This window comes from Bos javanicus, chromosome 7 (genome assembly GCF_032452875.1).
Source record: "Bos javanicus breed banteng chromosome 7, ARS-OSU_banteng_1.0, whole genome shotgun sequence".
NCBI classification, from domain to species: Eukaryota; Metazoa; Chordata; class Mammalia; order Artiodactyla; family Bovidae; genus Bos; species Bos javanicus.
In genome coordinates, this window is record NC_083874.1 from 60810674 (window position 1) to 60825119 (window position 14446).

At 44.2% G+C, this 14446-nt stretch overlaps 1 protein-coding gene across 2 annotated transcripts in view; it reads right to left on the reverse strand.

Annotated features, from left to right (window-relative positions):
• Positions 1 to 14446, reverse strand: part of PDE6A (phosphodiesterase 6A) — a 124454-nt gene that overhangs the window by 72550 nt on the left and 37458 nt on the right. Inside the window, exon 1 of one of the 2 annotated variants that reach the window (XM_061424015.1) lies at positions 2387 to 3440. The exons of the other annotated variant lie outside the window; for it this stretch is intronic. Coding sequence (XP_061279999.1) covers positions 2387 to 2860 — 474 coding nt within the window. The 5' untranslated portion in view covers positions 2861 to 3440. Of the gene's footprint in view, positions 1 to 2386; positions 3441 to 14446 lie in introns of those variants that run through there. 2 annotated transcript variants of the gene reach the window in all.

A 14446-nucleotide genomic window follows, 5' to 3' on the forward strand; every position in this document is an offset into this window, starting at 1 on the left:
AAGGGAGAACAGACTCCAATCCAGTTGAATGAGTCCTCAGGAAAGTTCCCTGGGTGCAGAATTACCCTTACCCTAGGAGGGCCAAGGAGAGAGGAATCCCATAGGAGATCTAGACCAGCATACTTCAAAGAAAACCAGGTTCCACAAAGGCCCAAGTCTATGCCTTTCATCTTGCCAAGTAACTCAAGGGACTTTCTAGTGGTCCAGTAGCTAAGACTCTGTCCTCCCAGTGCAAGGGGCCAGGGTTCGATCCCTGGTCAGGAAACTAAATCCCATGTGCTGCAGCTAAGAGTTTGCCAGCCCCAACTAAAGATTTTCCCATGCCATAACTAGAGGATCCTTCGTGCCATCACTAAGACCTGGTGTGGCCAAATGATGAATTAATTAATTTTTTTCAAAAAAGGAACCCAAGTCAAAAAGATGATCCATTGGAATTCTTACATCTGTGCATGTGAAGTCCAGGAAGCTCTGCTCTGATGCCTTGGTGACTTTGGGCAAGCCCCTTCTCAAGATCTTCTGACTCCAGACTTCTCATCCATTAAACAAGTCAGCTGGATGAGATGATCTTTGAAGCCCCATACCTCCCCAACTTTTAATTTTAAGACCTTTAATCTGAAATTAGGTCAGAGGTAAGGGGAACACAAAGTCACAAAATGTCCAGGCTGGATCTTGGGAATGACTGAACACAGGCTCCTGGTTAGGCCAGTTCAGCAATAAATGAGACCAACATTGGCCTTGACAGCCTAGGGCAAATATTGGGGTAAGACAGGTGTTAAAGGGATTATTGCAAAATTACCTGAGTGTGAGTCTTTTTGCTAAGTGTTTGTTGAGCATCTGCTTTGTGCCAAACCTTTGCTATAAAGTGGGCAATTGCTATAAAGTGGACAATAAGGCAGGCATGGTCCCTGGCCTCCAGGGCTTATTGTGGTAAATGGTTTTAGGGAGGAAACTCACAGAAGGATCTGAGAGGGTCTCCCTGAGGAAGTGAACTTTAAGCTAAGATCAGAAGGATGAGTAGGAGTGGACTCTGGCAGATGGTTATGGGGAAAACTGCATTAAATGATTTCCTGTAGGTGATCAAAGAAGTCTTTGTCAGAGCTGCCAGGAGAATCTCACAGAACACTAAACTCTTAGAAGACAGAGCCAAGTGCTTAACCAAGTAGTCAGTTTAGCATTTCCGTAATGACTGCCAGCCTATGTCTCCTGACGCAAGGCACAAAGTAAAAATAACATCACCTTTGTGATAGTCCTGCCAGAAATGCATAGCCTGAATCTAAACGTGAAGACACAGCAGACAAGCCCAAATGGAGGGACGTTTCTGCAGAACAAGTTGGCCTATATCCTTCAAAAACATCAGCATCATGGAAAACAAAGATAGATTGAGAAACTGTTTCAGATTGGAAACTAAAGAGACAGTGCTAAATGGGCATCATTGAGATGACTCGCAAATAACTGAATATGGACAGTTCATTAGATAATAGTATTGTAACGACTGTCACATTTCCTGAGTTTGATCATTGTACTTTGGCTATGTAAGAAATGTCCTTGTTCTGAAAATACACAGAAAAATTCCTGGGGTTAAAAGGACACATTGTCTGTGTTTGTCTCCCAAATAGATCAGAAAAAAATGGAGACATAAAGCAAATGTGGTAAGGTGAAAGTGAAAGTTGCTCAGTCGTGTCCAACTCTTTGAGACCCCATGGACTATACAGTCCATGGAATTCTCCAGGCCAGAATACTGGCGTGGGTAGTCATTCCCTTCTCCAGAGGATCTTCCCAAAGCAGGGATCGAACCCAGGTCTCCCACGTTGCAGGTGGATTGTTTCCCAGCTGAGCCACGAGGGAAGCCGGGTAAGGTATAAACAGTTGATGAGTTGGGATGAACAATATACAGTTCTTGGTACTGTATTTTAAACTCTTCTGATTTTTCTTTTTTCAAAATAAAATGTTATCAATAAACAAATAGAAAGACTTCCCTGGTGATCTAGTGCTTAAGAATCTGCCTGGCAATGCAGGGGACACAGGTTCTACTCCTGGTCCAAGAGGATCCCACATGCCACAGGGCAACTAAGCCTGTGCGCCACAACTACTGAGCCGGAGGACCTAGAGCCCAAGCTCCGCCTACAAGAGAAGCCACCACAGGCCGCAAGGAAGCGCAGCCCTTCACTCACAGCAGCTAGAGAAAGCCCTCACAGAGCAACGAAGACCCAGAGCAGCGAAAAATAAATTAATTAAAAAAAAATAGACAAGTAAAAAAAGAAAGAAAAGTGTCAAGTGGTCACCAGCCCAGTCTTGGTGGCTGACAGCTCCCTGTCCCGTATACCTCCCCTCCAAACCCCATGGAATAATGCCTCCCTGTCCCCCACTCCCATGGGGAAGAGGATACCTCCTCTGTGTTGGGGACGTTGACGATCTTTTTAGAGAGCGCAACATGGCCCACCACTCCCATGTCCAGGGGGAACACGATCTCCGAGTCAGGCGCCACCAGGCACTCCTCGAGCACAGCATCCTTGTGGACGTTGAAGAGCCGGGTGGCCAGCTCTGCGATGCCGTTCCGGGCCCTGTACATGAATAGGCTCATGCGGTCGGCCTGCAGCAGGAAGCACAACTTCTTCATGACGTTGAAGACGCACTTCTCGGCCTGCAGGTTGTCCTGAAAGTCCCGCAGGAGGTCGAAGATAATTTCACTCTCTTCCACGCTGCTCAGCGGGTGGTAGTTGCTGAAGTCCACGGCCGCCTCCCTGGGTCCCAGCAGGTCTGAGATGACCTTGGCCCGGTAGCGCAGGTTGTAGTACTGTTTGGCAAAGCTGACATTTGAGTCCAGAAACTTCTCTACTTCCTCTGCCGTCACCTCGCCCATGGCTGGGAATTGCACTGCCTATTTCTGTAGATGGGGGTGAGGCTGGCCTAGACTTCTCTGAGTCTTGTTTGTGAACCTCGTTGGTGTGGCTGCAGAGCAGAGTGAGTGAGCTTGGGAGATTAAATCATTAACATTTCCCCAGAGCAAGGATTATGAGGATCAGGATGTTCTGGGTGCTTCTGGGCCCCAGATGGGAGAGGTGAGTGTTCTCTTTTCACCTTGGTCCGCTAATAGGAGAAGAAAATTTGGCACAGAACTGGCATTGAGATCAAGTAAAAGAAAACACCAAACACAGAGGCTGCAAACTGGTAACACAAGACATCATACTGTTATAAAGATGCTTTCTTTGCCCTGTATGGTATTTTTCTTTAACATTTGATATGGAAGCCCATGTTTACTGTTTAACAGGTTCATTTAGCTTCTCTCAGAGAATCAGAAAATCTAACAACCCCATATCCAGTTTCTCTGTGGCAGAAATGGCTAGAGCTGAGAGGAACTGGGCATCCACCTCCTGTCCCTGGCCCCTCACCCCACTCTTCTTCACCTCTGTCCCCAGGATCCCCCTAACACACGGCTTCCCTCTGCATGCTCACCACTGAGCCTGCTTCCCTTGTGTACATTATGGGCCAAATATCCACATTACATCTCTGAATTTGAAGGACCTTTATAAAAACAGGGCTTCCCTGGTGGCTCAGCTGGGAAAGAATCCACCTGCAATGAGAGGGACCTGGGTTCGATCCCTGGGTTGGGAAGATCTCCTGGAGAAGGGAAAGGCTGCCCACTCCAGTATTCTGGCCTGGAGAATTCCATGGACTGTATAGTCCATGGGGTTGCAAAGAGTCAGACACAACTGAGTGACTTTCACTTTTCACTTTATAAAAACAGCACCTTTCATAGTTTTTTTTTCTATTACAATACACATGTTTACTGTAGAAAATACACAAAGAAGGCCCTTAGAATCACCCATAATCCTGCCATTCAAAGGTAACCTTTAGTTAACATTTTTGTTTCTGTCCTTTCCGTAGAGGCTTAACCTTCTACTGTCCTTCAGTCCCTGATCTTTGTTTTGGCATTTTAGGGTGCTTTTGCTGGCTGCAGCCAGTATCTTCGTGGGTTGTCAGTCAGAAATGCACACAATACTGTGGATTTTATCAGCTCCAGTGAGGCTCAAAATACCAGAATCCTCATTGGGTTGTCTCTCCGAACCCACCAGGGCAGGAAGAGAAGAGCGCGTTCTTTCTGGATGAAATATACTGTAGTGACTATGGATATATATACATATATAAGAGCCTGGCACACCTGTCTTATAAATACTGTGCAATGTAGGATCATAGACTGTGGTTGGCACTTTGAACTGTGTAAGTGAACTTTAAAGGAAAGTATTAATAGATCACTTCCTTTATTATAGAGTGTAATTAATTAATTCTCAGGATACTGTGCCTATTCAACACTGTGTATACAGATGACCCTTGGTCTGGTGGATCTCACAATAACTTTTCCAAACACATCCAACCATAACTAACGTGAGCTCTCTGTCTGGAATGTGAATCCCTGGCTCTCCAGCTCCTCAGCCTCAAGGTCTCAGCTCATGCTGCTGCTGCTGCTGCTAAGTCGCTTCAGTGGTGTCCAACTCTGTGCGACCCCATAGACGGCAGCCCACCAGGCTCCCCCGTCCCTGGGATTCTCCAGGCAAGAACACTGGAGTAGGTTGCCATTTCCTTAGTCACCCTTAATTGTCTTATCTCAGGGAGCCCCAGTCACTCTCTCCCCAATTCCTGCCTGTCATATCATCCGTTTATTTCCTTTTTCACTATTAAAACGTATTTTCTGGTTTTATGTTTGTCTGCTCTGTGTCTTCTTCTCTGTACTGTGAGCTCCAGTGAGGGCAGGCACCTGTCAGGACTGATTATTGAGGCTTTGCAAGGCTGTCTAGCATAATCCTTGATGCTCAGTAATGTTGTTTTTAAATGATGTTCATGGTGGTTCATTTTATGTGTTAGTTGGGCTAAAGGATGCCCAAGTAGCTAGTAAAACATTACTTCTGGGTTTGTCATTAAGAGTGTTTCAGAAGAGATTAGTTGAGTCATTAGACAAAGTAATGAATTTTACCCTCCCCAGCACAGGTGAGTATCCCCCAATCCATCAGGAGATTGAATAGGAAAAAAAAAAAAAGATGAGGGGAGGGTGAATTGGCCCTCTGTTTGAGCTGGGACATAGATCTTCTCCTGCCCTTAGATGTTGGCACGCCTGATTCTTGGACTCAGACCAGGACTTAAACCTTTGTCCCCTGGACTCAACCTGAATTATATTACTCTTGACTAATTCAAAGTCCTATATTTCTTTTTTTGGCTGCACTGGGTCTTCCCTGAGGTGTATGGGCTTCTCTCTAGTAGTGGCATGTGGGCTTAGTTGTCCTGCAGCATCTGGAATCTTAGTTCCCTAACCAGGGATTGAACCTGCATCCCCTGCATTGAAAGGCAGATTCCTAACTAACTACTGGACCACCAGGGAAGTCCCACAAAGTCCTATATATTCTTGATTAAAACTTAGAAAGTACAGGAAGTCACAAAAGAAAAAATGGAAATAAAACATAATCCCAGATATTACCATCGCCAATATTCTTCGTATATTTTTAAACCTTTCCATACCTATCTATATCCTTATGTATATTCTCAACCTTGGCATTTTGGGCTCAGTGATTCTTTGTTGTGGGAAGCTGTCCTGTACACTATAAAGATGTTTAGCAACATTCCTGGACTCTACCCACTAGATGCCAGTAGCACTCCCTCCCCTTTAAATTGTGGAAATAAAAAACATTTCCAGACATTTCCAAATGTCCCCTGAGATCAAATTATTCCTATTGAGAACAACTGCTCCACTGCTCTGTTGTTTCTAATTTTCTAGTAGTATAAATTATGCTGTAATGAACACTTACATTTCTTAGTGGAAATATCTAGAAGTGAAACCCCAGGCCCAAAGAGTTTGAAGCTATCTAAGAGTTTGAATAAAGAATGCAAATTTTGCTCTAAGAGGCTCTATCAGAGTGTGTGAGGCTGTTCTTACCCCTACTGAGCCCCTCAAAAAATTGAGCAATCTTTCTTAATCCTGACATAAATAGCACTCTGAAATTTGGCCCCAGTATTCCTTCTTATTTTATTTTGTACAGTTTCTCTATACATACTCTAAGCTCCACCCTAGTGTTTTTCATTCTCTCTGACTTTGCCTCTTCATTCTTGCTGAGCCCTTGACCTGTCCCATACCACCCAGTCCAAATGCTGTTCCCACCATGGATTCTTTATGCTCCAGTTAAGACTCTTTCTACTTTGAACTCCAAACTATTGGTCTGCTTCCATGTCAATAGGAGTTTCTACATTCTAGGCTGTGTTATTTCTATACATTTGTACTCTCATCAAACTCAAAGTCTTTGAGGATAGGAGTAAAGCTTTGCCCCTTTTAAAAAGTCTCTAAAACAGCCCAGCCCAAGTCCTTCCTGTCATATGCCCACCGGGCTTAGTTCTGGCTGGGAATATAAGCAACTCTTTTGCAAGAAATCTATTTTTACCTTATTTTTCAATATGCCAGAATGAGACAGTCAAATCTGCTAACAAACTTTAGTGCTAATTGTTGGCTAGGTAGGGATAAGCTAGTATTTGCATCAGTTCACCTCCTATAAGCCTGTTCAATGGGTCTGATTTCAGATGTCAGTGAAGGAAATTTGAAGCTTCTTTCATTGGAAACAGGGGCTACCAGTATGCGTAGGAGAGAATGCTTTCTGTAGTCCAGTCTATACACAAACGTGTTCTACCTGAAAGGAGAAAACAGGACTGCAGGCCCAACAATGCCACTGACTCATTCTATGACCTTGAAAAGGTTCTGTCTTCTCTCAAGGCTCTGTTGATTTTCCTAAGAACAAAACAGAAGAGTTGAATAACATTATCTCTAGCACTCCCGGTTCCAGGACTCCAAACGGGCTGGAGTGAGGGAAGACTGACCAGATGGTTGACCTCTCTGTTTCTGACCACAAGCCTTGCCAAAGGATCCTCCCGGAAGAAAAGCTGGAGCTATTTATTTAACATAATCTCTACCCCAAAATCTATAGTTCACTGAAAAGAAAACTGGAAGGCTTTGAAAATTTACATGACTCAAATCATAGGTGATTTTAAAATATGTATTTATTGAGATAAAATTCACATTATATAAAAACATCTTTTTAAAGGGTATAATTCTGTGGTTTTTAGTGTATTTCTTATGTTGTGCCCCCAATAATCTATTTTCTCATCCTCTGGTAACTACTAATCTACTTTCTCTATGGATTTATCTATTCTGGACATTTCATATAAATAGAATTATACGATATGTGTGCGGCCTTTGTGTCTGTTAGGGGAAGCACACTGATTGAAACCGCCCACCCTGGCCAGGCACCATAGTAACCATTTGCATGAGTTGTTTTATGGCAGGAGATCCTGATAAGGAATACAGAACTAATAAGCCACCACCAACTGGAAGAGTTCGGGAAAGGTCGAAAAGAGACACCGCGTGTCCGTCCACTTTCTAGAATCCCTCTCACCAGCATCCATCCAGGCTGAGCAATGCGTGAGCCACCAGGAAAGACTCTGAATTAGAATGACTGGGCAAAGACCACCCGGAAACTAATCCCATCACCATAAGACCCGAGACTGCAAGCCACTCAGCAGAGCAGTTCTCCTGGGTTCTCTTACCCTCTGCTCTCCACCCAGGTGCCCTTTCCCAATAAAATCTCTTGCTTTGTCAGCACATGTGTCTCCTCAGACAATTCATTTCTGAGTGTTAGACAAGAGCCCAGTTTCAGGCTCTGGAAGGGGTCCCCCTTCCTGCAACATGACCATTCTCATTTAGCATAATATTTTCAAGGTTCATCCATACTGCAGCATGTAACAGAGCTTCATTCTTTTTTATGACTGAATAATGTTCCATTATGATGGATATAGATACCACATTTCATTTACCCATTTATTAGTTGGTGGACATGTAGGTTGTTCTCACTTTTTCGCTATGCAAGTCTTTGAGTGGACATGTGTTTTTGGTTCTCTTAGGTATATACCCAGGAGTGGAACTGCTGGGTCCACAGGTGGTTTTAAGACACTGAGTTTGGAGGTAAAGAGGGGGGAATAAAAGAAAGAAATAGGGCACAGCAAGGAATCAACTGGGTGAAGGAGAGGTATGTGTGGAAAGGTATTTTGTGAAGCACCTTTTAGAAAGAAGAGGAGCCTGAAATTCAGGACCTGCTAGAATGGGAATGGGTTGTGTTGTATGTCAGTGGCCACCACAAATCCTAGTGTTGGGTGAAATGGTGTCCACAGGCCCCCACTGTTCATCACTTGTGTTAATAGCAATGATGAGGGAACCAAGGATGTTCAACTAGGAAGAGGCTCTGAAAGATTATTCGGAGTGGAGGAACCAGAGAGCCAGACAAGCCAGTAGGTCAGAGACAAAAGTTATTATAATAAGGCAACACCAAGGAATTCCCTGGCGGTCCAGTGGTTAGGACTTAGCACTCTCACTGCCAGGGCCCTAGGTTCGATCCCTGGTTGTGGAACTAAGATAGCCCAAGCCTTGCAGTGAGGAAAAAAAGCAATACCCATAGTGTTTAAGAGGTGGTGTGTAAATTATTCAATATCCCTGGACCTCACTTTGCTTAGCTGTAAAATTAGAATTCTTTTACATGGTGGTTGTGGAGATGAAATAATATATTGTGTAATGTGCAGCTATGTACCCAGTGCATGTTAAGTTGAACCATATAAAATTGCTCCTCTTTGACTATTTTTGTCCTCTAGGGACAGCGGTTTCAGACTGTTCAATTTAATAGTAGTCATCCAATCATCATTAGTTATCATAACTATCAAAGATTAACTGGATTACCTTAAAGATAGTCAAGTCCTTGTCATCGAAGGTAGGTAAGCCCAGGACAAGGCAGAGGATTCAAATATCAGCATTTAAATAGGAAGATGATTCCTGTTAATCAGTAAGGACGTGGTTGCAAATATTTTAAAAATAATTTTTGTTGGAGTATAGTTGATTTGCAATTTTCCCAGAGGAATGAGGAACTGGCTTAGAATGAGGATTGAGAAACTGGAGGGAAGGAAGTGGGTACAGACGCAAGAAAAACGTGTGGAAGACACATTGGTTGACTGGGAGACAGGGCCTGAGAAACAGTGCTGCCAGCCTGGGTAATTTACGTCACTGGGCATTGAGTGTCCCCCTTCAGGACCTTTCGCTGGCATTACATGTTGACTTAGCCTCCATTTCCTGATAGGAAGACTTTCACCTCTGGCTTGCCAAACCACACAACCTCTGTGAAGCCATAGAAGGGAAGAGTTTTCCTGGCCCCACCTTGGAACTGCTGGAATGGCCTCCAGCCTCATTTTATTGGGCTCCACCTTCATTTTATGGCTTCCCAGGTGTCACAATGGTAAAGAATCCACTTGCCAATGCAGGAGACACACGAGAATTGGGTTCTATTCCTGGGTCAGGAAGATCCCCTGGAGTTGAAAATGGCAACTTGCTCCAGTATTCTTGCCTGGAAAATTCCACGGACAGAGGAGCCTGGTGGGCTACTGTCCATGGGGCCATCAAGAGTCAGACACGACTGAGCAACCGAACACACACACAAACACACCCTCATTTTATACTTAATCTTGGCTGTCTGCCATATTTCATTTGTTCTTATCCTTGACCTAGAGTTGATGTCAGTTCCTCACTGTCCTGCCTCCTGACGTTGACGTAATGCCATGCCTTTATTCAGCTACGTGGGTTTCCTGTTGAGTCTGCCTCCAAAGCGTGGCTAGTCTGTGAAGTTCTCTTTGTTTTACTTTGAGGATCTAACCTGGGTGATGGATGAGCCATGCAATATTTTCTCCTTAGGTGCATTTTAACCTTTACGTCATTTTTATTTTCTCTTCTTTTTTTTAATATTCATTTTTATTTATTTGTCTGTGCTGGGATCTTCAGTTGCTGCATGTGAGCTCTTAGCTGAGGCCTGTGGGATCTAGTTCCCTGAACAGGGATCAAACAGTTTCCTAAACTCTGGTCTCAATTTTCTCATTTGCAAATTGTGGATAATAATGATACTTATTTTATAGAACTGTGGTGAGGCTTAGTGGCAGTGTATGTATAGAACTTTCTTTGTGGCTACTTCTCAGTAAAAAGTGTATGTTAGTCATTCAGTCATGTTTGACTCTTTGTGGCCCTATGGACTGTAACCCATCAGGCTCTGCTGCCCATGGGATTCTCCAGGCAAGGCTACTGGAGGGGGTTGCTATTCCCTTTTGCAGAGGATCTTCCTGACCCAGGGATCAAACCCAGATCTCTTGCATTGCAGGCAGATTCTTTACCATCTGAGCCACCAGGGAAGCCCATAAAGGTAGTTTAATACTTTTGGGCCTGCACCACAGAGCATGTGGGATCTTAGTTCCCCAACTAGGGATCAAACCCCTGGTCCTTATATTGGAGGTATGGAGTCTTAACCACTGGACCACCAGGGAAGTCCCTAGATATTTTGTTTAACATGTATGTAAACATCTTTCTATGCCATTAAATATTCCATTACCACATGACTTTTAATGGCCTCACAGAGTTCCACTGGGTGGCTGTACCATAATTTAACATATTTCTAACTATTGGTTATTTAGGCTGATTTTTTCCTTCTTTTTTTCTTTCCTTTGGTATTCTTAAAGAACATTTGCTAAATCTTTGTGCACTTTCTTATTGTCTTATCTTTTAATAAAAATATGAACAGAAAGAACAATTTCAACTACTAATCTTTTAAGATATTGTCCTGGCTATCCAAAAATAAAAGCATTTAAGTAAAGAAATGTTGAGAAAGTCAATATTTTAGTGCAGAGATCATGTTCCATCTTGAATGACCATTTCTCACAGCACCTAGCTCAGAATCCTGAAAGAACAAATCTGGAATGCTGGGGTTTGTTATCACTATGAAACACCAAATAACAGATCACTTTCTGTACCTAAATATTATAGCAAGGGTGACTTGTACTGCTTCACCCCCAGTGTAAGAATCACATTTCTTTTCTTCCTCCAAATCAAATTGTATATATTCCAAGCCCCCATCCCACAGTGCTGGCAGGATATCCAATCTCAATAATTACTGTGACCATCATTCCACCCCAGGGTCATGTGAAGGCCTGTTGGTCTAACTCAGTTCAGCTGGAGAAAAGCCCTGTAACCTTTATTTTGTCCATTCTGTGTCCACACATGTGCCCCTTGTCCAAACTGATAATGCCCCTGAAACAGTGGTGTTCTTGGCCAGGGTTCTGGGGTTCTTGCTATGGCTTCAGGCTCCCAGAGCTACCAAAAGGCACCCACATGGCAAACCTTCCCACCTCCCCAGGGCAGGACAAGGCCCAGGTCCTTGCCACTCGAAGATCCTGCCCAGCCTAGCCCTCTTGGCAGAGGCTTTCAAAAATTTCCTTTCCTCCTCCATTCTTTCCCTCTCTGGGATGATTCAGTCTAATTTCCCTCAAAGGCCAAAAAGAAGAGAGGATCTCTCCTTGAGTCTGAGAATAGTTACTTCCTATCCTGCCACACAGCATCCTTGAGAGGCAAGTCATCAAGAAGGGCCAAGCCCCCTCTAGGAACTGGGGGGAGAGGGAGCTGAGGAAAAGTGGAGAGGACTTCCCTGGTGGCCTGTGCCTAAGACTCCTTGTTACCAGTGAAGGGGGCCCGGGTTCAATCCCTGGTCAGGGAACTAGATCCCACAACTAAGAGCCCACATGGCAGAACTAAGACCCAGCATGGTTAAGTTAATTAGTTAAAAAGAATGGAAACAATATAAATGTCCATCACTGCTTACATGAATGATGGTCCCCCTAAAGAGTGGGATACCATGCAGCTGCTATGACCAAAGACAGCCACAGCGATATTCCTTCCCCACCCGACATGTCCTTCTCACAATGTGACTTGGACATGTCTCTTATTGAGACTTGTAAGTATGTGACTTTTGAGGCCAGATCCTAAAAGGCTATACAGAATCCTCCTATTACTGGAACCTTTGAAGTCTTCAGAGGTCATTTAAGCACAGACTGCCCTGAAACTGCCATGATGTGAGGAAGCCTAAACTAGCCCATACAGAGAGACACAGGGTGAGGCCCTGAGTCTGCATGAAGAGAGATGTTCAGCCTTCAGCTTCTTCATTCCCTGTCTCCACTCTAGCCACTATCTGACTATATAGCTCTATGAGAGATCCAAGCCAGAACCACTCATGGAAACTCTTACCAAACCTCTGACCCACAGCAACCATGAGAAATAACAAAAATGGCGATTGGTATTTTAAGCCACTAAGTTTTGGAATGATTTGTTACTTAGCAGTAGATAGTCATAAAGGAGCTCTTTATGCACTGAGATGGAAGAATCTTCAAAATTTAGTATTATCAATTTCTAAGAGTATAGAATAATAATGTATGCCCATTTCTTTTCTTTTTTTTTTTAATTTATTTATTTATTTGGCTGTGTCAGGTCTTAGTGGCAGCATGCAGGATCTTCATTGTCACGCGGGATCTTTCACTGCAGTGCATGGACTCTCTGGTTGAGGCACACGAGCTCCACGTGGGACCTTTCACTGCAGTGCATGGACTCTCTGGTTGAGGCACACGAGCTCCACGCGGGACCTTTCACTGCAGTGCATGGACTCTGGTTGAGGCACACGAGCTCCACGTGGGACCTTTCACTGCAGTGCATGGACTCTCTGGTTGAGGCACACGAGCTCCACGCGGGACCTTTCACTGCAGTGCATGGACTCTGGTTGAGGCACACGAGCTCCAGAGCGTGCAGGCTGAGTAGTCACAGCAGGTGGATTTAGTTGCTCTGAGGTATATGGGATCTTAGTTCCCTGACCAGGGATCGAACCCTTGTCTGTCCCCTTCATTGCAAGATGGATTCTTAACCACTGGACCACCAGGGAAGTCCCTGCCCATTTTTTTTTTTTTAAGCATATATGAGAGTGACTAATTGGTTGATTGGGGGAGTCTTGTACATGCACAGATAGGCTTATCAACCCTAGGTGTATATTAGAATCTTCTGGTGGGCTTTTAAAAAGCATCAATGCCTGAGCCCACTCTTTCCCAACTCAATCATAATAACTGAGGATGAGACCAAAGTATTTTTATTTTCTAAAAGTTTCCCAAGAGATTCTGATGTGTAGCCAGAGTAGAGAACTGCTGGTTAGACTACCTTGGAAGGCAACACAGGAAGCTAGTGCTGTGTTTGCCTCCAGAAAGGGATGCTGGGGTAAGAATGGATAGTGTAGGAGAGATCTACTTTTCATTGTAAACTCTTTGATATTTCGAACTTGTTTACTTGTACATGTTACCTATTTGTAAGAATAATCAGTGTTAGTTGCTCAGTCGTGTCTGACTCTTTGCAACCCCGTGGACCGTAGCCCACAAAGCTCCTCTGTCCATGGGATTCTCCAGGCAAGAATACTGGAGTGGGTAGCCTATCCCTTCTCCAGGGGATCTTCCTGACCCAAGAATCGAACTGGAGCCTCCTGCATTGCATGCAGATTCTTTACCAGTTGAGCTACCAGAGAGTTCTGCCTAAGAACAATCAAGTTAAATTAAAAAGAAAATGAAAAAAGCAAAACAGCTGTATCAGCAGAAATGAATCCCAAATAGCAAATCAGGAACAGTCCACTCAACAGTGGGGTCTCAGAGGAAGTGACCTGTCCTTCCTGGAAGAGTGGGTAGTCAGGAAGGGCTGAAGAACTGAATCCTGAAGTAATCCCTAACCTGAGATGACTTTGCTGGCCCATAACATCCCCAGTTAACACATCATTAGTTATTCTTTGGAAAAGAGTTTGGGACAGAGTAATGGTTATAATGTACAACCCTCTGGCTGCCAGTTACCTCTGTGCACCCTGAGACCAATAGGATGGAAAATGCTCAGGCCTGGTTGGGAGGGGTGAAGAGATCTGGGTTCTGGCTGGCTGGGCTGCTGACATGCTGTTATTGAGGAAAAGCTGATTATTACTTAGCCAGCTCTCCTTTAGCAGGGATTTGGTTATCTGTTTCACACCTTAAGATTCCTGCCACAGAGAACTGGAGCATGATGAAGGTACAGTAGGAATGGTGGACCAAAGTCTAGCTGTATGAGGCCCCTGGAGATTTGTATGCGGGTAGGTGAGGGGACCGCAACATTAAATAGCAGCCTGGATGCTGAATTAGGGGGTTGAAAGGCACCAATGAGAGGCTCGGGAGACAGACAGCTATAACAAAGAAAACCCCTCCCTGTCCCACCTCAGAATCCACTACTTGTCAGTTGAGTGGCTCTGTTAAGTAACAATATTCCAAGCTGCAATTTCTTCATCTACAAAGTAGATGAGGGGCTTCCATGGTGGCTCAGTGATAAAGAATCTGCCTGCCAATGCAGGAAATGCAGGTTCTATCCCTGGGTAGGGAAGATGCCCTGGAGAAGGAAATGGCAACCTGCTCCAATATTCTTTCCTGAGAAATCCCATGGACAGAGGAGCCTGGTGGGTTATATGGTCCATGGGACACAACTTAGCAACTCAAAAACAACAAAAGTTGATGAGAA